This window comes from Danio rerio, chromosome 4 (genome assembly GCF_052040795.2).
Source record: "Danio rerio strain M-AB ecotype USA chromosome 4, GRCz13ab, whole genome shotgun sequence".
NCBI lineage: Eukaryota > Metazoa > Chordata > Actinopteri > Cypriniformes > Danionidae > Danio > Danio rerio.
In genome coordinates, this window is record NC_141024.2 from 75383877 (window position 1) to 75410000 (window position 26124).

The 26124-nt window shown below is 40.1% G+C and overlaps 2 protein-coding genes and 2 long non-coding RNA genes across 9 annotated transcripts in view; 1 reads left to right on the top strand and 3 right to left on the bottom strand.

Annotated features, from left to right (window-relative positions):
• LOC148682563 (uncharacterized) overlaps positions 1 to 26124 on the bottom strand; it is a 172694-nt gene that overhangs the window by 69353 nt on the left and 77217 nt on the right. The gene's annotated exons all lie outside the window — the stretch shown is intronic.
• Positions 219 to 1351, bottom strand: LOC147845316 (uncharacterized). 3 transcript variants are annotated; one of them, XM_088650965.1, is made up of 3 exons: positions 1296 to 1351; positions 472 to 1149; positions 219 to 304 (listed from the first exon to the last, which is right to left on the bottom strand). In XM_088650965.1, exons 1-3 carry the CDS (start codon positions 1321 to 1323, stop codon positions 291 to 293), a joined length of 720 nt encoding a protein of 239 aa, XP_088507091.1. In that variant the 5' UTR covers positions 1324 to 1351; the 3' UTR covers positions 219 to 290. The 3 variants fall into 3 exon arrangements, with proteins under 3 accessions (XP_088507091.1, XP_088507090.1, XP_088507089.1); XM_088650964.1 differs by having other exon boundaries at positions 400 to 1149; XM_088650963.1 differs by having other exon boundaries at positions 382 to 1149.
• On the bottom strand, positions 6789 to 10630 carry LOC148682566 (uncharacterized). Of its 2 annotated transcripts, none has more exons than XR_015943180.1 (3): positions 8415 to 10630; positions 7821 to 8249; positions 6789 to 7764 (listed from the first exon to the last, which is right to left on the bottom strand). It is a non-coding gene; the product is annotated as an uncharacterized LOC148682566 (long non-coding RNA). The 2 variants fall into 2 exon arrangements; XR_015943181.1 differs by having other exon boundaries at positions 8425 to 9332.
• si:ch73-158p21.7 lies at positions 13048 to 23631 on the top strand. 2 transcript variants are annotated; one of them, XR_015943091.1, is made up of 4 exons: positions 13048 to 13153; positions 13930 to 14052; positions 18728 to 22819; positions 22975 to 23631. XR_015943091.1 is itself a non-coding variant. In XM_088650918.1 (3 exons), exons 2-3 carry the CDS (start codon positions 13968 to 13970, stop codon positions 19900 to 19902), a joined length of 1260 nt encoding a protein of 419 aa, XP_088507044.1. In that variant the 5' UTR covers positions 13048 to 13153; positions 13930 to 13967; the 3' UTR covers positions 19903 to 23631. The 2 variants fall into 2 exon arrangements, 1 of the variants encoding a protein (XP_088507044.1); XM_088650918.1 differs by having other exon boundaries at positions 18728 to 23631.

Genomic DNA, 26124 nt, shown 5'->3' on the forward strand with positions numbered 1-26124 from the left:
ATTTCATGTATTGGTTCGTGTTCAGACAATTAGCTTCCTTAACATAACTTTTAACCTATTGTTACAATAGGCAGTATCTTTTACATTTAATACTAGGGGCCAGACAGAATCTGTAGACATTTTAACTGAGAATTTTATAAAAATAAAAAATTTAATAAATTAAAAAAAAAAAAAAAAAAAAAAAAAAAAAAAAAAAAAACAACCCACACACGACCTCATTTGCATTAAAGCATTTATTAAAAGTAAACTCCAATGTGGAGACACAGGCCAATTTGTCGAAATCCACAGCATCAGACCGTGCGGCCTGTAAGAGAAGCAAAACCAAAGCTTAATGTTGTAAACTGGTGTTACACTTCAAGTTTACCGAGTATAACAACTGACCTTGAGCACTGCGTCCACTTTGAGCACTGAGTCCACTTTGAGGACTGCGTCCACTTTGAGCACTGAGTCCACTTTGAGGACTGCGTCCACTTTGAGCACTGAGTCCACTTTGAGGACTGCGTCCACTTTGAGCACTGAGTCCACTTTGAGCACTGAGTCCACTTTGAGCACTGAGTCCACTTTGAGCACTGAGTCCACTTTGAGCACTGAGTCCACTTTGAGCACTGAGTCCACTTTGAGGACCGAGTCCACTTTGAGGACCGAGTCCACTTTGAGGACCGAGTCCACTTTGAGGACCGCGTCCACTTTGAGCACTGAGTCCACTTTGAGGACTGCGTCCACTCTGAGGACTGCGTCCACTCTGAGGACTGCGTCCACTCTGAGGACTGCGTCCACTTTGAGGACTGCGTCCATCTTGAGCACTGCGTCCATCATGACCGCCGCGTCCATCATGACTACCATGTCCATCGTGGCCACCGCGCCCATCATGGCCACCCCATCCATCGTGGCCCCCACGCCCATCATGGCCACCCCATCCATCGTTGCCCCCACGCCCATCATGGCCACCCCATCCATCGTGGCCCCCACGCCCATCATGGCCACCCCATCCATCGTGGCCCCCACGCCCATCATGGCCACCCCATCCATCGTGGCCCCCACGCCCATCATGGCCACCCCATCCATCGTGGCCCCCCCATCCATCGTGGCCCCCACGCCGATCGAGTCCACCACTTGCTGATGTCAGCAAGCTGGAGCTCAGAAAAGTCACTGAAAAACAGAAACAGAAGAGCCAATTACACCTGTGCACTGCCAACCACATGATTAACAGCACAAAACTTAATCAAAATGAAAATCTTTGACAACACAATAATAAAGCTAAACAATATCTTCACTGCACCAGTTCATCAACTCACAAGCAAGCAATAAACCGAGCGAACGCATGATTCTGCTGTGGTCCTCCAAGGTGCATGAAGTCTCTACTGACTCTACTCATATTTATAGGCCGCTGGTGTGAGTGGTAATGAGTGACACCTGTGCCCCACACCTGTATGAGGGTTTGTCTTAATCGCTGTTTTCCCTAAAGATTAGGCAAACACATGCATTAAAGACCCCATTTGTTTGATTATAATGAAATATGGGCTAGACTCCATCTTCTTCATTGTGTTCATTTAAATCAGATGTTTAATCTACACTGAAAAGTAGTAGTGGGCAAAGCGAGGCTTCATGAAACACTGAAACAGTCAAAGCAAATGTGTCGAAGCTTTAGACAGTTTCGAAACCCCACTCTACAGTGACATCTAGTGGTCATTTTTTATGTATTACACTGGAACAGCTTCAGCAAAGAACAGTTGAGCTAATTGAGGTATCAAACCCCACTTTGTAGCATTTAACCTTCGAGTGATATAGTGGAGCGGTAATGTTTCCTGGCTAGCGTGCGAGGATAGTGGGTTCACATCCAAGCTTACACAGCTATTTTGAAATGTTTTAATACTAGTCAGTAATGCTTTGTTCTTGTCTCGTTTTGTTTCAACATTGGTCTGACATCCGAATAAACACTTTGTGAATAAATTTGTCTTGTTTTGGTCATAAAACAGGGTTGTCGCTAGATCAGACACAGTTGTGACCAGAAGTTAACAGGAATTATTTACATTATTAATTAAATTTCCCATTGTATTTCATTAACGTCTACCTAAACCCAACCATCACAGTACTGTAAAAATATTCATTATTGTTTTACAGTGTTACAAAAATGATGCTAAACTGATGGCGTATCCGCAGCTGTATCCTATCTAGACTACACCATAAAAAACACGATTAAAATACATATAATCAGGATTTCGAAGTATTTGTACAAGTCGGTATTCGAACACAGAAGTCAGTTGAAGCACAGTAGCAACATGCACACACACGGTCCACTATACTAGACAGAATATTCTATAGACCCTGTCAGTCGAATGCAGATTCGCCAGGTCTCGAAACGCTTCTGAAATAATCGACACTTTGAATCGCCTTACTCACGTGACCAGATGTTTCGAAACACTTTAGTCACGTGACCTGGGTGTTCCGGATCATGCTTCAGTGCAGGGTTTCGAAACACTTGCGCTTCAGGATCTAAACACTGTGTCGAAACGTCAGTTTCACGTCAGCCATCCCTACTGAAAAGTGAAACAAGCTGAATTTAAACAAACAAAATAAGGCGAACATTATTAAATTTCATTTGATCTCTCGATTCTCAAAGGATACCGAATGTGTGCATCTGCCCAATGGAAAGTGAAAGTATGAGCGTGTTGTGGCAAGTTTAATATATAGGACAAGTGCTTTTTAAATTAGAATGCTTAGCATGCTGTCCAAATGAAATGAAATACCACAGGCATATCACTAAACAGCAGTGTCTCCTGTGAAGGGGACGATCACCCAGTGCGATCAGTAAACATGAGTGATGGTATTGCACAGTTTCATTGCGTTTCAGGTTTATTCAAACATGTTCTTAGCTTTACTTCTCCCACACATTGATCTTTTAATGAGAAAAACTATTGCTGTATTTGTGATTACACAAATACTGACAGGGACAGAAAAAACTTCTGTCTTATATGGCCTAGTGCACTGTGCACGCTGTTACTGTGCTTCAACTGACATCTGTGTTCGAATACCGACTTGTACAAATACTCCGAAATCATGGTTATATGTATTTTAATCGTGTTGTTTTAATAAAATTTAATAAAATACAATGGGAAATTTAATTAATAATGTAAATAATTCCTGTTAACTTCTGTTCACAACTGTGTCTGATCTAGCGACAACCCTGTTTTATGACCAAAACAGTTTCAGTGCAGTACATAAAAAATGACCAATATAAAAAGTGGCCATTATAAAAAGTGGCATAAAAAATGACCGTAGAGTGGGGTTTCAAAACGTTGCAAAGCTTCGACACATTTGCACAGATCCTAGATTAGTCTAGTGATGCGATTTTGCAGGTCAGAGTTCACCAAGCTTGAACTTTGCAATCCGATGAACTGCGAAACTTGCCGCACGGATATGAGTTTCCGGTCTGACACATTTGCGTGCGTATGAATGGAAATCTATGGGGAGAAACGTCCAGTGTGACCGCAGCTTTAAGACTAATGCTGCGTTCAAACCAGACGCGGAACACGCGGATAAATTGCGCTATTCGCGCGTAAATTGCCACTTGAACATTTGAGTTTACTCGCTTCATTCGCGCGTCAAATCCGCTTCATTCACTTGTCAAATCCGCTTCATTCGCGCGTCAAATTCATGTCAGAACAGACGCAGATTCGCGTGGGCTTCTGTCTGCCCGGTGACTGTAGCTTCGTTGCTAAACGGCTAACATGGATTTTATGAAGAAAATACCAGTGCTTATGTGCTTTATGAAGACTGAAAAACAGCGTCGATATTAGACGATTTAGACGTCGATTTAGAACAGTGTCTGAGTCCACTACATGCTTTCAGAGGAGCTCTGTGAGCTTATAAACTCCTCCAGAAACTGAACCTGGCTGACGGAGGCTTTCAGCGGTGCTTCTGACTGAGCCAAGCCCAGTTTGATGACTTGTTGTCAGTGTCGCCTGGAGGATTTCCCCCGGATTTCACCATCAACAGGTTCTACGTCACAATCACGCCCCCACAAGAGCAAGCTTCTGATTGGTTAACACGGCATGAATGTCCACTGAAGTTCAGATTTTCGAACTCAAGTGATTTGCGCGAAACGCGGGTTAAGCACGTCAAACCTACAAAACGCTCAATTCGCGTCGCGCAATTCGCATCATTCCTGCTGTGCTATTCGCGCGTATCGCGCCGCAGGATGTCTATTCGCGCGTTTGCATTGACTTAACATGTAAATCACTCCGCGTCTACGCAGCATAAGAAAGCACAAATCTTTAAAGACCTTATTTGTTTGATTATAATGAAACATGGGCTAGATTCTATCTCCTTCATTGTGTTCATTACACTCCGATGTAAGATGATAGATGTGAAAGCAAGTTTGACAGTATTGTAGTTAAGTCTTGGTCTTTTGATTGACTGGCGGTTTTCGATCACTGCGACATCACTATGCTGCAGTGGGCTGGGCTGTAAATGTGTCACACTGCGTGTGTGCAGCCCAAAAAAGAATGAATACTGATAATTGATTGATTTGATTGATTTTATTTGACAATTTTACCAAAAATATACAAACAAGTCCAGTTAGACTAATTCATACATATTTTAAAAACTGTCGAGGATAAAATACACAAAAAAGCCACAGGCTTATATTCATTGTGGAAATAAACAAGAACAGTTTCATAAACATCTGCCAAACTGCCTTGTCCATGCACCACCATGATGCACTTCAGCATTGTTTTCTATTTGGCATGAAAAGACATTGGGTGTGTTCGACTTCAATGCAGCGCAGCATTAGTCTTAAAGTGGCGCATGCTGGTTAGAAATGTTGTCCAGATTGATGCTGCACCGATGCCACATGTTTGTCACATGTGGAATCAAAGTATGGCGACAGCGCTCCGAGATCAGACGACTCACTCTGGCCATGCAGCATCTGAAGAGCGACTGCATGAGCTCTGATGATGACACAATATTAAACGATTGGCCGAGTTCAACGCATGACAAGAACCACGTGTTTTCAACTCCGCCCCTGCCTGCGCTCTGCTAATCTCGTTAATCACCGGCTGCAGCTGTGCTTCATATCGAACGCACCTGCTAACTGGAACAACGGGATGTGACCAGGGCTGCGTCTGAAACCGCCTACTACTCAGTAGGTACTGCATTTGAATGTAAACGTACTACTCGGTCATTAGAAAAGTGCGTTCTATACAGTATGAACGTGAAAAGTATGAATGAAATTCGGACGTACTACGTACGGCATTTTGTCATGGTCACGTGACCTGCCTCGCTTTACTCCCATTCATGAATTTGCTCGCGGGGCATCATTGGATAGCGCAGCATGCATGGGATGCGCACTTTAGAATTTCGCCGGTAGTTAGTCATCCGGGTACTTCTCGCACACTGATTTTCCAATTCTATGAATTTAAATATCAAATGCAGTATTTGGCCCAGATGTTAAAAAATGTGGGCCACGTAAGTTTGGCCTACCTTGACCCACTTTTAAAACACTTTCCAATTATTTTTGAGTAAGGAAAAAATTCTACCAATCGCATTGCTTTTTAGGTAAAAGTATCCCCATAAAGCGAAATGCTTCATGGATTTATCAAACTCATTGCAGTCGGGACACACCAACATATATGACCCAGTTCTGGGTTATCAACTTGGCTGACACTTGGCCCAGATATGGTCCATGTTTGGCCCTTGTACACTTGGTCCAATTATGGACCGTAATTCACTGCGGCATGTGGGCCAAGCAAAAGCTGATTGTGAGGAATTTTGCTATGTGGGACCTCCTACAATACATCCACACACTTGCACTAAATGATTCAAGTGCTAATTTGAACCCCACTAGGAATCGAGTCTTTTCGGCTTAGTCCCTTTATTAATCTGGATGCCCTTCCAGCTGCAACCCATCTCTGGGAAACATCCATACACAGTCATACACAACGGACAATTTAGCCAATTCTCCTGTACCGCATGTATTTGGACTGTGGGGGAAACCGGAGCACCCGGAGAAAACCCATGCAAACGAGGGCAGAACATGCAAACTCCACACTGAAAGGTCAACTGACCCAGCCGAGGTTCGAACCAGCGACCTTCTTGCTTTGAGGCGACGGCACTACCTACTGCGCCACCGCGTCGCCCCCTGACCATTAATGGTTTTTTAAGGCATGAGTCACAGATCTACTGCTACTATGAAGTTTGTAAGAACAAACATTATGTATTTATATTTTTTTAAATAATAAAAATAGTTTGCCCACACACACTTATGAGTTATGAATTTCATTCATTCAACAATGTTCAAGAAGCATATGTGCATGAAAACACAATAACTGTAATAAATATAATGCCTAAAGTACTGCATACTTGTTTTAATTCATGCATATATAAATACCTAGCTGTACAATAATCATATATTTATAAAAAAAAGACTAATTAAGAATGATTTTTGCATTGCGGTTATTTTTAAATGCATCATTTCGATCAGGCATTTGCAACAGATAAGCACATGGGGTCCTAACAAGACCTGATCACAGGGGAGATCACATGAGATCTGAACACGGGGGTGATTTGTAATCAAACCGGCACTGATTATATTGTAATTGGGCTTTGGAAATGTGTATGTTTGTTTATATTTTCATGAGGTGAATTATAGTGCGAGTTAACTGTTTTGCAGTATGCTGTGTATTTTGTGAGTTGTTTAAGTGTTATGTTCATGTCATTTGTTGGGACTACAATAATGGTATGTTCCAGGAAAGGGCGGGGCCTAGACTTTAAAATGGCTGACCCAAAAGCATCGGCACGTGGGAGAAGTATGAAGTAGTGGGAGTGTGTGCATGTCAGAGTTTAGCAAAAAAAAAAAAAAACTAATTGAGTAGAAAGTGTATTTTGATTGTTTTATTTGACATAAATTCTTCAAAACAATTTACAAACAAGACCAATAAGACTTTCAGAGATTTATACACATTTAAAAAACGATTTGCACTTTATTTTGATGGGCTTTTTTTTTTTTAACCCCATTTCCTCTAGATTTAAAAAAATATAATTGGACTACAAACAACATCAGCTCCACCACAAAAGATTATCAATGATGAAACATAGTTTTCAACTTCCCTTTCGGATAACACTATCCACTTGAATCTCTTTAACATATTTCAAGCAGCAGAGCTAGTAAACTAAAAATCTTGAATTTACAAGGATGCGTTTCTTTACCATAATAAGGGCATTTAATAATATATTGATGTATAGATCTCAATTTTCAAAAATTGACACACATGGCTTGTTTTGTAGTCCAGATCTATAGTCGCATCTATAGCTAATTTTAAATCACCTTGGTTTGGACTTTAATAATGGTATGTTCCAAAGAGGGATGGGGGCTAGACTTTAAAATGGCTGACCTAGAAACAATGGTGTGTGGAAGTAGCGTTGTATGTTGAAGTAAAAAAAAACAAAAAACTTTAGAGTAGAAAGTGTATTTTGTTTTTGTTTTTTATCCGACAAAATTTCAAACAAGACAGTTCAGAACAATTGAGGTTTTTTTAAGGGCCTATTTACACCATATTTCTCTCTATATATACACAATGGATGAGCAAATTGTAATTGGAATCCAAAGAAAATGAGCTCCACTACTCTCACAAAAGATTCACACCATTTTTACTTCCCTTCTGAAAATACTGTCCACTTGAATGCTCTTGGGTAATATAATTTAAGCAGAGCTACAAAACTAAAAACTATTTCAAGTTTCACTCTTGAATCTATAAGGATAAGTGTCTTTACCACAATAAGAACATTCAATGATATATTTTAAACCCTGCTGCAATCTTAACCCATACAAATGTATTGCTGACTATGGAGGTCATCAGAATACTAAATAGATAGCAAGTCATGTAGAAATTTTGTACATTTTCTGTAAATATATCCAAACTAAAATTGACTAGTAATGTGCATTGCTGCTAGCTGTAGTAGTTTATTTATATAGCAAATTTTTTTTTTACAACACCACCTTGCCCAAAGCGATGAACACAATAACAGAACACACACTCAAAACAAACCCCTCAACATTGGAAAGGCTCAAATGCTAAAGAGCAAAGATGCAGTTTTTTAAAAACGAGTATAGTTGAAGCGTGTCTATTGTGAGGTGGAAGCTTATTTCAGCATTGTGGAGAGAATAACAGCTGAAGCCTGATCTCCACTTCACTTGCACCGGGTCATCGGTACAGACAGAAAATTCTGATCTGATGCTTCTTAACGACTTACTGCAGGCATGTCCAAACTCGGTCCTGGAGGGCCGGTGTCCTGCAAGTTTAGTTCCAACCCCAATCAGACACACCTGGGCTAGCTAATCATGCTCTTACTAGACTTTCTAGAAACATCCTTGCTGGTGTGAGACAAGTTGGAGCTAAAATCTGCAGGACTCCGGCCCTCCAGGACTGAGTTTGGACACCCCTGACCAACTGGGACCATATACATGTAGGAGATCTGATAAATAAGGATGTGCCAGACTGTTTAAGTACTTATAAACAAACACAGCCAACCCAGAGCTGAAAGAAATAGGGATATGTATCCATGCTTTAGAGTTCAAGCACCAGGGACTTTTTTAACCCTTCTATATTTTCAAGTAGTTGTGCATCAAATACTGTTAAAAAAAAAAAACATGCATCAAGTCAACTTATTCCACCTTCAGATGATGTATAGATCTCTATTTACAAAATTAGACATCAAAATTAATTGCTTGTTAAGTCTGACGTCCCACATGACGTGGATTCCAGGTCCAAGTGCTCTATCTGTCTATATGGGGAGGCTCAACAAATAATACCAATAAACATCTATAGAGTGCTGTAATACTTTTATTTTTTTTAAATCATGATATCCATACCTAATATGAGATGGCCAGAATGTGATAAGATTTAGGAGTTGTTAAAATATTGGTGTGTGTGGTGCAGCAAGTCTAGAGACTGTGGTTTACACCGTGATTTAGGTAGAGATCCACATTGGCATGGATGTCCAAACTCTGTCCTGGAGGGCTGATGTCCTGCAAAGTTTAGGTCCAACCCAATCAGACACACTCGAGCAAGATAATCAAGCTCTTAAGCTGCGGTCACACTGGACTCTTCTTCGTATAGACTTACATTTATACGCACGCAAATGCATCAGACCGGAAACGCAATGTCATGCGTTAAGTTTCGCAGGTTGCTGCGGTGCGAAGTTTAAGCTTGGTGAACTCTGACCAGTGAAATCGCATCACTTGACTACATGAGACGAGTCTAGGTTCAAAACATGAGCTCTCTGAAGAGGAATTCAAACATGGAGCAATCGCTCACATTTTGAATGTCTAATAATCTTGTTTAATCTTGCCCCTTTTCGCAGCGCTGCACGACAGAATTTCGGATAATCAAACTCTTAGTGTGACCGCAGCTTTACTAGGCTTTCTAGAAACATCTTTCCAGGTGTGTTGAGGCAAGTTGGAGCTAAAATCTGCAGGACACCAGCCCTCCAGGACTGAGTGTGGACACCGCTGCTTTAAGGTGTGATGAGACAAAGCAATCATAAACGACCGTTTTCTCAATTGAAGCGAGTCGCGGCCTGGACCCAGAAAAAGTACTTTATACATCACGATTTTACCGAAACTTACAGGTGTGTCAGATGAAGAGGAGACTCTGAGATTCAATTAATCAAAGACAATTTAGTGAGAAAAGGAAAGACACTCAAAGTACACACTGTTTCATACTCAGGGTTGTTTCTTGAGGTCTCAGCTGTCTTACCAAAACTGGTACAATAGACATTCTTTTACTGGCAGCTTACTAACAGTTCATCTTTCATACAAGGGAATCATTTAAAGAATGAACACATTTAATACTGAATAGCTTCAGCTAACCGTTGTACCACCCAAGAGATCTTCATGGTAGATCCTAAGAATCTAGATTTGATTTACAGAGACCGAAACAAAAGACATTTCAGCTGAACACATTACTACATTAGGTTCTTTCACTGATCAAAATCATGTCAAAGATTAAATGATTCAATTAATATTAATTAAAATGAAGTCATGAGAATCTGTTTTGATCCCTGGATGAGTAATCCACTCCTTCAGTTCCTCATTTTGACCAACACGGAGTCCAATACTTCTCTTCTGGTCAACGAATGTGAGGCCGTTACAGAAAAGTGGAAGTGGAAGCGCACGCTCCAACAGCAACTTCTGCTATCTGGTGACACGTGCACCTGATGAGGCTAAAAGTCATTTCTAATCTTCAATTTTGTACTTATAACTCACTACTATATCCAGTCTGTCCACATTTGTCATGTAATTCCATAACCCTTGGAAGTTTTGGCTCTATAACTTCACCCATAGCTCCAGTTCCTCTGGATCATCAGCAGAATAAAGTCCTCCTGAGCTCCACAGTTTCACAATGTTTATTTGCAACCACCCTTTTCATGAAAGCGAGTGCTGTTAATGAACTATTTCATAGCGTAAGGCAGAGGCTCAGTGTCCAAAGGACTCCATACATCATCATCCAGGAGCTGTGCACAATTGTAGGCAGTTCCCATGGTTGAGGGTGTTTTTTTTTTCCATTCATTCATTTTCTTTTCAGCTTAGTGCCTTTATTAAACAGGGGTCGCCACAGCAGAATGAACTGCCAACTTATCCAGCAAATGTTTTAGCGGCAGATGCCCTTTTAGCTGCAACCCATCACTGGGAAACAATTCCCCTATAGCACAGTGTGTTTGGACTGTGGGGGAAACTGGAGCACCCGGAGGAACCCATGCGAGCACGGGGAACACATGCAAACTCCACACAGAAATGCCAACTTACTCAGCTGAGGCTCAAACTAGCGATCTTCCTGCTGTGTGGCGGTTGTCCTACCCACTGCGGCACCATGAGGCCCTTTCAGATTAAGGCAAATAATTATAGAACTGTTGTCCATGCAAATGTAGTCACTAATTTGTCTGATCAACCCTTGTGACCAGAGGAGGAAGGTGTGTTTAGCTCTGTGCTTGACGCACTAGGTTCATCGTCAGTTTAAAAGTTATACTTCAGCTAGAGGAATAATAATAGGTTTAATATTTTAAATAAGTACAAGAAAGAAACGCTGGGAAGTTGTTTGCAGGATAGTCTCACACTCAATACCAACATCGAAAATCGACTGAATCTAAAAAAGGAAGTCAAGTAATTAAGGATGAGACATAGCCTAATGTAAATGTATTTAATAGATATGTCAGCCATCGGGAAGTAAATTCAACAGCGATGAAAAGGCTAAAAGCACTTTGAAGGAACACAGGATTTAATTTGAAGATTGTATTTGGAGGGCTGTCTTTCTACACTCTCAGAAAAGATGGTACAAACCCTTGTCACTGGGGCAGTACCTTTTTGTGGAACAGACTTGTACCTTTAAGATGAGGAAACTAATTTGTGGCATTGCAGTTTGTACCTTTTAAGGACATGATTTGTACCATGGGAAACCCAAATGAACCTTTTGGTTTTTAAAACCTCCAGATACAATATTGTACCTTCATCAAAACTACAAATCTGATCCATGAAGGTGCCACTACAGTGACCAGACACTTTGTACCTCAAGATTGTCAAAAGTGTTCCTTCAGGAACTATTTAAAGGTGTTTTGCTTTATCCAAAATGCCTCAATTTATTCTCAGTAAATATAAAACATCAACTATATTTTTCAGTTTAAAAAAGTTTCTTTCTGTGTAAATACACATTTTCAAATTACAATAAAGAATAAAAAATACGTAAACATCAATTAAAATATCTTTTTTTTTTGCTAAACGTTTCAAAAAACTGTTACAGGAACACATTCTCCCATCTACAACAACACATTTTTCCACCAATGTTCACAATAATCTTTGTAATCACTTAAGTATTTAATTAACTGAATTTTGAAACTGAAATAAAATTATGCAACACTATTTTAAGGAGATATGCTCAATGTCTGATTAGTTTTACTATAGTAAACATCTGCATCAACACTTTGCATAAGCAGGACTTTTGCCAGCTCACGTGTGTAATCGCAAACGCCAAAAGGTGCAGGTAATCAATTATGAAACTGTATTTATCAGAAAATGCTCACCAAATGTTTATTAAAAATGCCTTAATTTATTTTACCACTTGTAACGTAAATGTAACATAGAACTTGAAGTTTAAGCATACGCTTTTAAATGATTCATGTTTTAATATGGAAATTTATCATGAATCATTTTACCTTTCCAGTCAAATTTATTGTCATAGATGTTGTAATAAAGGAGTTGTTCAACACTTTTTTTTTGTACCTTTTTTTTTTATGAAAACATTTGTGTTCCTCCTTATCACTTGTACCATAAAAGGTACAGAGCAGTATCATAAGAGGTCTTTTCTGTACCATATAAGGTACAAGTTTTACAAAAGTACAAAACTGTTCCTTAAGGAACAATTGATTCCACCATGTACCTTTTTTCTGAGTGTAGATTGTAAAGATAGTAGTGGGGGTAGCCCAATGGTGTCCACACATGGTCCTAGAGAGTTTAGCTCCAACCCTAATCAAACACACCTGAACCAGCTAATCAAGCTCTTGCTAGATATACTAGAAACTTCCTGTCAGGTGTGTTGAAGCAAGTTGGAGCTGAACTCAGCAGGACACCGGCCCTCCAGGACCGACTTTGGACACCCCCCGGTAGGCCTATGCAATTTCAGCTAATAAGGAGTTTACATGATGAATACACTTACTAATGAATTGGACAAGGTATCACTGGCCAACTCTGCACCTTTCCTCTACTTTAATCTCTCATGTGTGTATATATATATATATATATATATATATATATATATATATATATATATATATATATATATATATATATATATATATATATATATTGTAATTATTCCTGCTATGAATGGATTCTTCTCAAACATTACACAACTTCCGTTTGGACAGAATCTTAAGACGCTTTTATTAATAGTTATTAATATGCACCTTCGTTTAGATTATTTCAGCTAATCTGACACTTGCTAAATTTGTGCATCTTTGCGTTTGGTATAAAAGGCGCTTTTATTTTGACATTGCCTCGTGACGTCATCAAGTTGCACCGCGCTCCTGCGTCTGGTTGTTGATGTGCGCGTGCCCAAGCGTCCGCAGCTGTATCCCCTCTACACTTTGATTCGACTGAAGAAAGGTCTGTCATTCAACATTCAGGTGTTTACATAAATGAAACATTTTCCATTTTTATTGTACAGGAGATGAACACATGATTCATTGTCTTCGAATGCAACATTGTAGTAGCAGGTTAACAAACAAACAAACAAAACGCTCATCAGTGAATAGCAGAAGAGGTTTAAGCTCTTGACTACATTTTTAAAGCCTTAAAACTAAACCATTCAAGCCTTGATGGTAGAACTTAGTATTAATTCAGACTGTGTAATTAAACATTTCTAACATAGATGTACAAACTGCTTTACTGTGAGGGAAATGCAGCCTCTTTCTGTTTATTGTCCTCATATTTTTCCTGACATGACTGAAGTAAATGTATGTGGTTCTGTTTGATGTCAGAGAAGGTAAAACTCAATTAAATTGAACTACCTGTGAAGTGAATGAGTTTATCATGAACACAACACAGTGATGGAGAAACTGAGCTTTCTAGAAATAAAGTAAAACATTTGCTGAAATGATAGTTAGGTTTGTCATGTTCTGATGCTAACTGCTTGCCGAACAGGTTAAATAAAGAAACACAAACATACGATAAACCTTTAAACCAATGGCATGTTTTCATGACAGTCCAAGTTTTATCTACAAGACAGTAAAGGCATCACAAATGACTGATCATTTTATTAATACACAGCTTTTAAATGGTTTTGTTGGATCAGTAGATGTGATTCAGTGCACCGACTAGACTCAGACAGAGGTTTAGTTTGCATTTATTCTTCTTTGTTGATTATTTTCTTAAACCCACAGGGAAAAACTCCCGTTGAAGTGACCGAGCGAGTATAAAGATGGCATTTATTAAAGAGGAGAGTGAAGCTGTGAAGACTGAAAAGACGTTCAGAGTCAAGCATGAAGATCCTGAGGAGATAACAGGTTGGCTTTCATTCACTAAGCTTAACTCATCCTCGTTCATTTGTAAAATAAATAAAATAGAGTGTGTTTTTGGTCAGTAAATACTTACTGGCATGGGAAATATATTCATAGTGCCCTTAAAGAAAAACTTCTCAAATATTTGTAATCCATAATCGATATAACACAAACGTGAGGGAAACACATTGATATAATGTAGAGTAGTCTGTAAAGTAGTCAAAGTAAAATAAAATGAGAGAATGTAAAGACAACTGTAGAAATTTAGCAGTAGAAAGGACTATTAAAATAATATTCAAGAGCCTAGCTAAAAAGGCACGTTAACATCTCTTAGGTGGACTCTCACGGAGAAAGCTCTGTCCCCTTTAGGATTTAGTCTGGACTGAGGAACTACAAGAAGATTTTGATCGCTTGATCTAAAAGATCTTAAGGGAGTGTAAAAGTGCAACAGCTCTGAGAGATAGGTTGAGGTCAGATTATTAAGGGATTTGTACACCAGTAAAAGCACATTAAAATCAATTCTGAATTGGACGGGCAGCCAATGGGGGATCCTTCGAAGAGGGGTAGTGTGGTCATATTTTCTGCTGTTACAGATAAATCTTAGCATTTTGCATTTTGGACCAACTGAAGGTGAGAAATTTGAGATTTTGAGATGCCACAGTAAAGTGCATTGCTGTAGTCTAATGTTGCGTTCACACCATATTCGGAAGAAGCGTCAAGCGCGAGTGATTTACATCAATGCAGACGCGAATAGACATCCTGCGTTGCGAATGAAGCAGCAAGCTGAGTGTTTTGCGTGATTGACTCGCGAAACGCTCTAGTTAGAAAATCCGAACTTTAACGGACATTCATGCCGCATTAACCAATCAGGAGCTTGCTCTTGTGCGGGCGTGATTATGACATAGCACCTGTTGGTGTTGGGTGGAAAATCCTCCTGCCTACACGGACAACAGTTCATCAAGCTGGGCTCGGCTCAGTCAGAAACACCGCTGAAAGTCTCCATTCAGGTTAAGTTACTGAAGAAGTTTGAGCTCACAGAGCTGATGCACCTCTGAATGGATCTAGTGGACTCAGACACGGCTCCAAACGAATCAGTGCTGTTTATCAGCCTTCCTAAAGCACATAAACACTGTTATTTTCTCAATAAAATACATGTTAGCCATTTAGCAAGAAAGCTACAGTCACCGGGTAGACAGAAGCCCTGCACGTTACGCGAATCCACGTCTATTGCTCTAAGAATTTGACGTGCGAATGAAGTGGATTTGATGCGCGAATTAGGCATTTTTATCATGCATCTATTTATGTGCGAATAGCGTGATTTTTTTATTTTTATTTTTTTATATGCGCGTTCAGCGTCTGGTGAGAACACAGCATTAGAAAAGAGGTAGTGTAATGTTTTTTACTATTACAAATAAATCTCGCAGCAGCATTTTGGACCAACTAACGATGATAAATTTGAGATGCCACAGTAAAGTGCATTGCAGTAGTCTAATAATGATGTAATAAAAGCGTGGACAGCCATCTCTAGCATGGTAGGATTTAATAACCGTTTGACTTGAGACAGCAAGCGGAGTTGAAAAACTGATATATGTCTAGTTTCAATGACTCATCAAGGATGACACCCAGATTTCACACTCAGGGGGGATCTGAAGGCAGATAAGCAGCCCAGATCTAGGCATGTGGCCTGAAGGTTATCAGTAGGGCTGAAGACAATCACCTCGGTTTTATCAGCAGTTGATGTTAAGAAATTGTGGGACAGCCAGATTTTAATCTCAACTAAGCACCTTAGTAAGGTACTAAGAGCGAGAGGGTCATTCCTCTTAATAGGCAAGTAAATCTGGGTGTCATCAGCTTAGAAATGGAAAGACACATCATGACTTCTTGGAAAGCCCCCTGGCAGAAGCATATATAATGAGAAAAGTGAGGGAGCTAAGACTGAGCCTTGAGGGAGGCCGCAAATGAGGATGAGAAGTTACCTACTGTGATTTAACTGAATTTTCTATTAGATAGAAAAGACTTGAACCATTTTAGGACTGCGCCTTTCAAGCCCACATCTGACTCTAATTTGGACAGCAGAATAGAGTGGTCAACAGTATCAAATGCTGCTGACAGATCTAGAAGAACCAGGACCACAGAATCGAGTCAGTGGCTAGAAGGATATCATTAAAGGGCCATGAAACCCCCTCGTTTCAGCAGGGTGTTTTCACACCTCTACTTTGGAAAAAGTCAGAAAAGTGGGCGTGTCCAGCTCTGTTTAGGGGGGAGTGTCGGAGGAACTAAAGTGGGAGTGTCTATTTGGGCACGCGCGAGTTTCAGAGTCAAAATACACAGACAGGAGAAAGTGATGGTGTTTAACCTACATGGAAATCTGTAGTCGAATTATTTGCCAAATGATTAAATGTTGGACTTTAACTGCAGTTTGGCTCTCATTCAGGAAATTCATTCATGCCCCTCGCGACAAACGAGATATTTGATTGAAGGAACTGCTCTAAGCGTGTATTTTTCATGCAATGTTTGATACCGCACGGCGAATGAGAGAAAAAAAACCTCTGCATTTCCCGGAAACTTAGATGCACACGGCAGGTAGCGTCAGAAAGCCGCGTGTGTTATTCCGGTCACTAAATGCGGTAAAAACCCTACACGAGGTTAAAGTTTGGTTGTGATGCTAACGTGTTTACACTCGGTGACTCGGTGCAATAGTTAACTTAGTTCGATACGAGCAAACTGAATAAACAAAGAGCACTGGTCGCTCACTTACCAAATCTGTAGAGACAGGACAATTACCAGCAACTAGAGCCGCGTCTTTATTAAGAGGAGACTACAAGCGAATCCGGATCTCAGCGTTTGCAGATGAGAACAGCTCTCAGGTAAACAATAATCCTCCTTAGACACGTAAGTTATTGTTGTCGAGCGTCGCGTACACTGTTAATCCACACGTGACTCCAGATGAGCTCTCACAGAGAGAAAATGAAAACAAAACTTCACTGCAGCAAACTATAAAAGCAACACTTCACGCTTGTTTTGCCAACACAACGTGGCGTCTCTGTCGTGAAAACAATGTGACACTAATGAATATTAATGAAGTTGCACAATAGAGCGCGCTGATTGGTTTGAACCAAGCCTTACTCATGCATTAATGCATCACACTGTAAGACGTAATAAGACTCACTCTGGCACAGACGTCCAGTCTGCACGCTGGAATACACGCTATTATGACATGACCGTGACGCAGCTTCAAAAATTCGTTTCAAACCGGAAGTACGAATTTGCTTGAAATAACGCAAAAACAACCAATTTACACTTTTTAGTGAAATATAGGTGTCCTAATAGTGTTTTTAGCAGTGTGGGACACATATACCACTGTCAACAGCTCAAAACATGTGTTTTGGTGTTTCGTGACCCTTTAAGTACTCTGAAAAGGGCCGTTTCAGTGCTATGAGCCATTATGAACCAAGACAGGAGTCCTAGTGGTCCTAGGACAGAGCCCTGAGGCACCCCAGTAGCAAGATTTTGTGGCATGGACACTAAAACTCTCCTAGAGACCCTGAGAGATCTGTTTGAGAGACTACAAATGTAGTTCCTGAGATGCCCATTGTCATGAGTGTTGCCTCAAATTTGGTGGTTAACCATTTCATCAGCAGCAGACAAATCCAGCAAGATTAGCACTGAGGATTTCGATGCAACTCTTGTGAATCTCAGAGTTTCTCCAACTGAGAGCAGGGCCATCTCAGTGGAGCGCCAACCTGATTTCACCAAGTAGGAGATGTTCCTGGATTAACTTCTATGTTGATCCTGGAACAAAATTCCGATCAGAATTCAGGGATACGTTTACCAGTTAAGTTTAGGCTTACTTGTACACGATTTTTATGTAACTATTGTTCCCCACTGATCTTGAGAATAATTTGCGGTCATGGTTGGGTTTAGGAGTAGGGACTAGGTATGGATTACATTTTCTAACAAAAATTATGTTCCAGGATAGTCCAGCATAGTTAATCCAGGATCGCATTGTACTTGATAAAATTGTGCCTCAGTGTAGTGTCTGTTTTCTGAATCCAGACTGGTTGAAGGTTGAAGAGAATGCGTTTGTGTTTTTGAAATGTATGACTGAAAGGATATTGGCCTGTATTTACAATATGTAAAAACTTACTTCGGCATACTGGAATATTGATTCCCCTTTGGTATTCGTTTTTCTACTATAGAAAGAATGTTCTAGCAAGCCAAGAGGGAACACTGTGTAGACAGCAGTCATTTTATTAGATTCAACAATATTTAAAAACAATGTAATCGACAAGGTACTGTGAAAATGGTGCGCAGTCATTGCTTTTAGTTTGTGGGCAGCACTAGTTCCAGTCTCCCTTTTTGAGTTGATAACACAGACTACACTTCCACCTGCAGGTATGGACCAATATCTTCTCATTCAGGTGCAGAACATGCAATGCTATTTCAGTTGTCTGTTTGGTGTATTTAAGCTTTGCTTCTTGACCCAGAGCAGATGCAACTGACGTACAGGTGGCTACGCAGTCTGTTTTCACCACCGCTAGTTCTTTAACATTGGCTTGGTGTATCCTAGCCTTCATTGATCGTTTAGAAGTCCCAAAAAGAAGATGCATGTACAGTTGCCTTTAGGTTGCAAATCAAGAACTAAAAAGAGAATAACACTTGTATTTGACTCTTACCCTAGATCTGATGCCTTGGAAAGAGGAGATTCAAGAAGCGAATGATGTCAAGCGAGAGAAAGATCTGACCGAAGAACATTTTATATCTGGTGAAGAATCCTTTCGATGTTCACCGACTCAAAACCCATCACAGAAAGGAGAGCCTAATGCAGTAGATGCAACGTATTTCACCTGCCAACAGTGTGGAAAAGGTTTCACTACAAAACAAAATCTTAGAGTTCACATGAAAGTTCACACTGAGGAGAAATCCTTTACCTGCCAAGAGTGCGGGAAAAGCTTTATTCGGACAGGCAAGCTTAATAACCACATGAGAGTTCACACTGGAGAGAAACCGTACACATGCCCTCAGTGTGGAAAAGCTTTTAAACACAAACTAACACTCAATGACCACATGAAGGTTCACACTGGAGAGAAACCCTTTGCTTGCCAAGATTGTGGAAAAAGCTTCATTAAGAAAGACCACCTTAACAGCCACATGAGAATCCACACGGGTGAGAGACCTTATATCTGCTCTCATTGTGGAAAGTGTTTTAAACATAAACCATCAATAAATGTCCACTTGAGAATTCACACCGGAGACAATCCACATGCATGCGATCAGTGTGGAAAGGGCTTCAGACGTAAGGAAGAACTTGAGCACCACAGGAGGGTTCATTCAAATGAGAGCTGCTTTATGTGCCGTCAGTGTGGGATGAGTTTCCCAGACGGCAGTCAGCTTAGAGATCATGTAAAAACTCACATCGGACAGAAGCTTTACATGTGCCTTGAGTGTGGGAGATCTTGCTCGACGAAAACAAACCTCACGGTTCACATGAAGGTTCACACTGGAGGGAAGATTTTCACATGTGGTCAGTGTGGAGAAAGCTTTGGACGCAAGACAAGCCTTAAACGCCACATGAGGGTTCACTCATCAGAGAACTGTTTTGTATGTCACCAGTGTGGGATGAGTTTCCCGGACGGCAGTCAGCTTAAAGATCATGTAAAAACTCACATCGGACAGAAACCTTTCATGTGTCATGAGTGCGGAAGGTCTTGCTCAACAAAAACAAACCTCAAGGTTCACATGAGGAGTCACTCTGGAGAGAAGCGTTCACCTGCTGACAGTGTGGAAAGAGTTGTAGTGAAAATGAAAGACTTAGAAGAGGAGTCACACTGGAAGGAAACCTTACAATCTGTGTGAAGAGTTTCGCATTAGACTGCACTAATATTGGGAATTTGAGCCCAAAATATACTTGAAAAGAAGGGGGTGATCTGGAACACTGGATATGCAGACAGTGCATCTGATTTGAGGATTATTTAAATGAGGATAAAACTGACAGAACGTTTAGCATTATAGGTTGGTTTTCAGTGTCTACTCTGCTTGGGGGTTTCCCCAAAACATATAATCATTTCCTTTTCAATGATTGATGGAAACTGATGGGCACAAGCACCTAGAATAAAGAAATTTAAGAAATGTGAAAATCTTCAATAGGTTTAGATGACACAGAAGTGTTTGAGTACAAACATGGTTTATCATTTGCTCTTCAAAACATTTGCAGGCTTTGAAAAGCCTAAAATAATATGGGAAAGGGATGACCCTCTGCCCTTTTAAGCTCTAATTTGACTAGACACCATTAGTGCCTAGCTTTCGAAGGACTTGCCTAACATTATTGCCAATGCTGCTGCCTTCAATGCTCTGCTGTATGTATGCAACACATGCACTCAAATGTTTAAACAGCAAGAGTCTGTGTTGCATTTCTAAAAGATACCTCATGCACTTGGGTCTTTGAGAGGACTGAGAAACTAAATTCCCTTCTTCACATATGTTTATCATGCTATAACCTCCCCCGTCCTCGAATATGGGAAAGCAGAAAACCCCTATGTAGAAAACGTGCAAGGCAGATTACATCCTAAAGCATCTTGACCATCTTAGCTTGCATGCCAGCGCTGAAAGCAGTTCTGGGATACCACAAGGCAACATTTGCACTTGGAACAAATAATAGGAGTGTTCACCTTTTGGTTTCCTTGCTTGCACAACACACATTCTCCTGGATGCTGTGGGATCACCAGCAGAACTTTCCGGGAGGCACATCTGGACTGGTGCACTATTTAGGGTGGCTGCAGGTGAAGTGATCGGCTCTGTAGATTTAGAGATCATCTCTGAAATCAGCTGCAACTCTTGAGTTTTTGGGTGAAAGGGACTTGTTCTTTTCCTTTGACAGTTCGCTATGGAGAATGAAGCTGAAAGAAAGACTCACTGTTTTTGGAACAAGTGGAGGGTGGTTAAAATAAGATGATTTAAAATTTTGGGTGAGCTATTCCTATAAGGCAAAGTACTCTGGATATTTATAAATCAAAGGCAATCTTCCAGGCTGTATCAGCAATGACTACAGATTGGTAGTGTTCACAGTGGTAACAGAAATGGTTGTATGAATACTGCCTGAGAGCACTAAAGTGTGGAACGCTTCTCTTAAGGAGCCGTGTGGCACTGTAGTCCCAGAATGAGAGTGCGCAAGATCCTACCAACAGAAATGTGATTCTGCAAAGAAAACAGTATGTGCCTTTGAACAAATGTTTTTATTTTATGTAAAACAGTTGTGATAACTAGTATATACATACTTGCCGAAAAGCCATTTGTGACAAGAGAAAGTGGGATGAAAAGAAAGACCCTGCTGTTGCAATTATGGAATCCTGAATTGTAGTCCTAAACCTACATTTCTGCAGACTGGGCATGCATTGGCATAAACAAACATGTCAAAAATGCCATATACAGTTGCTTGTGTTGTAACAACAGAAGCATTGCTAAGGTCAGGAGGACATTGCCCTGGGCAGTATGGACAGGTTGTTTCTGTTGGCATAAAGATTTCTTGGACTTTCCTGATTCGGATATTTCAAGTGGACGGTCTTCTAGTATTCTTTGGCAATTCTACAAGTAATCAGTCATTGTGATCACACTACTCTGTGAACAGCCTAAATGCTCATCCATGCCAATATTTCCATTGATGCACTACTCCATATCCTCTGGTGCATTTTTGGTCAAATAAGGATGCTCCTGAAAGCGCCACCACATAGACCTGTATCTGTAGACACAGCTGACTCTGTTCTTTAAACCAATGCACTTGCAGGGCTGTTTACACAATTTATGTCAAATGTGGAAACTGTCCCTCCAAGCTTATCCCAGGAGTCCTTCTCCCCAGTGTACACAGATGACTAATCATATCTCTGACAGATTGTTTCCCCAGAAAAAGGGAAACACTGTCCACTTCACGTAAACAAGCATGTTGGTTTTCATACATTCCTCTTGCCTGGACTTAGAGATGAGTCCTTCTTCAACCATCTCCTTTACTGATTCCTCTTTTAGTGCTGCTGGTGGAATGGATGCGCTTGCTTGCTTTGTCCACTTTAAGTGGTGGCATTCTTTACCTGGGTTTCCACTTTCAGCACCTATGGCCATAAAGTCTCTGCATTATTCCACTTCACAAATCACACAGCTGAGAGCTTAATGTCTTTTGTGCATGGATTGGCAATCTGATACCATGGGAATGCTTTATTGAAATTTTTGGGGGGTCAATGCACAGCATTGGTTCTTGGCCGGCATGCTGCTCCTTTTTATGTCGTTTCAGGTTTGAGTTTGTGCTTAATGTCTTTCATTCATATTCTTCTCCTTTTCTGGGGATGGGTCGTGGAGGCAGCAGTCTCAGGAGAGAACCCCAGAACTTCCCTCTCTCCGAATACTTCCTCTGGGAGATTTCTGAAGAGTTCCCAGTCCAGCTGAGAGACGGAGACCCTCCAGGGTGTCCTGGGTCTTTCCTGAGGCCTCGTTCTGGTTGGACATGCCTGGAACACCTCCCTAAGTAGGCATCCAGGAGGCATCAAATACAGGTGGCTGAGCTACCTCAGCTGGCTTCTCCACAGAGGAACCTTGGTCCAGTGGGCAAACCTTCTTCCATGCCTTTTTGAAAGTAAAAAACAATCTTATTTGATGGCCGCCAAGTCCGGCATGGCAATACTCACAAACATTACTTGCCATGATGGACTTTAAGGTAAGACAATGACATGGCATGAGCGATTACTTACGGCTATGCAGATGGATTGCTTAAGTCAGGGCTCTCCAAACGGTTCTGGAGGGCCGGTGTCCTGCAGGTTTTAGCTCCGATCTGCTTCAACACACCTGTAAGGATGTTTCTAGAATGGCTAGTAAGAGCTTGATTAGCTAGCCCAGGTGTGTCTGATTGGGGTTGAAACTAAACTTTGCAGAACACCGGCCCTCCAGGACCGAGTCTGGACATGCCTGGCTGAAGTTCTCAGTTTAGTCAATGCAATTAATTTTTGTTAGTGGCAAACTTCAAGAATGAAATGTCAAACTGAGATGTAGAAAACATTCACAGTTCACATTCCCATCTATCTAGGGTTACCACTTTTAAGACCAAAAAAAAAAAATACGGGGCGTATACTGCTGCGGGGGCCATATCCTTCGGGGGTCTAGACGACAAGTGCTCACAGGCCCAATAGCATGCCAGTGGTGTTAAATCATAACTTAAAATGTGTTTTTAGGAAAGTATGAACGCTTGGACATTAAAATAAACTGTGTTTCATTGAAATCTTTGTAAACAGAAGCAGTTAATCCCTTTTGCAACTGGACTATTTTCTTCACATGAGCATTATGTTGTTTATTAATGTATTAAATGCAATGTTTCATGTAATAAATTATTGCTTGTGTCTGATTTAACCTTAACAAACAAATCCTAATATTACATTGGATTGTGATCCACTTACATTGTATTAACAGAATTTGTACAAATTACAATTTGTGACCCAGTGTGTGAAAACCAGGCCAGAGATAAAGTTTGATTTTAGCTATTCATTTCCCTGTGATTTCAGTTGTTGACATAGTTTATTCGGTTCATATTAAATACATGTGTTTTAATTATTTTCACAGACTGTCCTTTATTTCATGTACAATACAGAGCAAAACCTGTCCCATATTGATTCAAAACGGGACGGGTGGCAAACCTACAGCTATCTTAAACCGCCCAATTAGCTGTAGACACCACCACTCCCTGATTATAAGTGTGTTTACAGAACACAGAGCTTACAGAAATTAAAATGTAACTAGGTTATTATTTAATATGAATTGTTAGAATTCAACCAGGGGCATCTACAGGATTTTACTCCAAGATACGCACAAATTCCGCCCCGCCCCCTTCCCCCAATCATGTCAAGAAACACTTACGGTCAAAGGCTACATTATTTAAGGGCATTTCTTACCACATAATTTGTTTTCTTTTTAAATTTTAATATTTCTTTGAAATCTAAATGAAATAAAAGCACATCAACACCAAGGAAAAAGTAGATGCAAGACATAATTTTTAAAATAATGACATTAAAACATTTGCAAAAATGACAAAAGATAATAGGTAGTGAAGCATTAATAAATCCTCACTTTGCACTGACCAGAAATCATTCACCCGCACAGCTGAGTAGGGGAAGTGCTCAAACAAAAATATAATTTGTATATTTTTCTAGAAATATGTATCTTTTTAAAACAAAGTTCGTATGTCTCTTTGTTTAAATATTTTTTTCTTGGTCCGTTATCTTCCAGATTAAATAGAAGAACGAATAACATTTGAGGCAAAGTGCTTCAAAACAAATCCACCATGCTTCACTAATGCAGAATCACGAACTGGATTGTCAAATAAAATAATCTAGCCTAAATAACATTAAAGTGAAATATTCCGTTTCAGAGAAGTCGACATTTTCCCTGGTGTGCCGGTCAACTACAATTTAATTCATTTAATCAAATAATTTGAGCAGGACAGCCGTTTACAATATCCGCAACAGCACTGGACATGTTCCCTCATTACCTGGTGGAACAAACTCGGTTGGAAGAGTGAGACAACTCAGAAACTGGTTGTGAGAATGGGGATGTCTGCTTATTTGTGCCGGTCTGTCAGATATCATTGTTTAAAACACCTTGAATGGTAGCTGTTCCATGCGAGGAGGCTGCGCAGCAGGTGAATCTGACCTGTCTGATGAAAGAGACCCTTTCCCCGGCTCAGGTGCTGATAAGAGTGCGGTCTCCACCGTTTGGGGGATCAGTATTCGTCTCATAAGTTTTAGGCCTTTTGGCAAATGTCCCGAATAAGTTCATCTGTTTTAAAGAGCGTTTGCTTATTTTGAGCCTTGTTTTAAACAATATCTATCTGAATTGTAATTTTTAGAGTGTGGAAAAACCGCCAGCAGAACTAAAGCCAAAAGATTTCTCCCACCATTCAAGCAATACACACTTTAAAACGCCTTTATTCTCATTCTTTCTTGCTTTGTCGATATATCATAGTGTACAATGTTTAAAAATCTATTTAAATTTTGTAATAAATAAATAAAGCTGCATTAATTCCCGCCCTCTTATGGTGTGAATGCACAGTCCGTACGGCTGCAGGCGCCACTGAAGTACTTCATTAAAAATTGAAGTAACAAATAAGCTCATTTCCTCTGACAGTGTAGAGGCAGGCCCGTAGCCAGGGGGGTCCAGGTGGTTCGAAATACCTACCCCTCACTGACAAAGGAATTGATCCCATACATGAGCTCATTTGTCCAATGTTGACTGCTATGCCATCAGAATTGTAAAGAAATATTTATTGAGTTATGAAAATAACCTATGAAATAAGGCTTTAAGACCAAGTGGAGTCCTGTGTTGGTTGTTGCTTCGGTCTGACTTTCCATTCTGAAGTGCTAAATTCAGCATCCTAAATTCTGAGGAAGGCTGAATGTGCTGGCCAGTTTGTTATTTGCCTACTAAATGACAGTAAGCCATGGTTTTTTAATTTAAAACTTTTGACAGATTACATTTTTTTCTAATGTTAAATAATGTGATATGTTTGTATTTAAAAATAGGTATTGTTTTCATATTTCTTAATTTTTTTAAGAAATGTTTTTGGTTCTGGTTATTAAAAACAATGTGCTTAATGTCAATAAAATGCAGTATCTAAACCTCATATTTAAATACAATATGAGGTGAATAACTGCTAAAAGGTCTACTTTTTGAGGAAAAAACCCCGCCCCTTACTCGAGGCTGGCTACGGGCCTGAGAGGGCATACTGAAAAACAGTAGATTAATTTCCAAGAGTAAAATAATAAAACCAAACACCCCCTCTCTCTCTCTTTAATAACTAAAATTTGATTAATGACATTTATTTTATCTTGATTACTGTTGAGTTGTGTTTGTTCAGCTAGTGTGTGCGGCATCTGTTTACTCATTAACGACTAATTTATCTCTACATAGGCAACAACTCACAAATAACCCTGTTTTTACTGCTGTTATTTTAAATAAATGTGACTTTTTTTATATAAATTACATTATCAAATGAGCTGGATTTTCACAAATAAATATATATCAGACAGTTTACCAGTATTTTTAAAACAC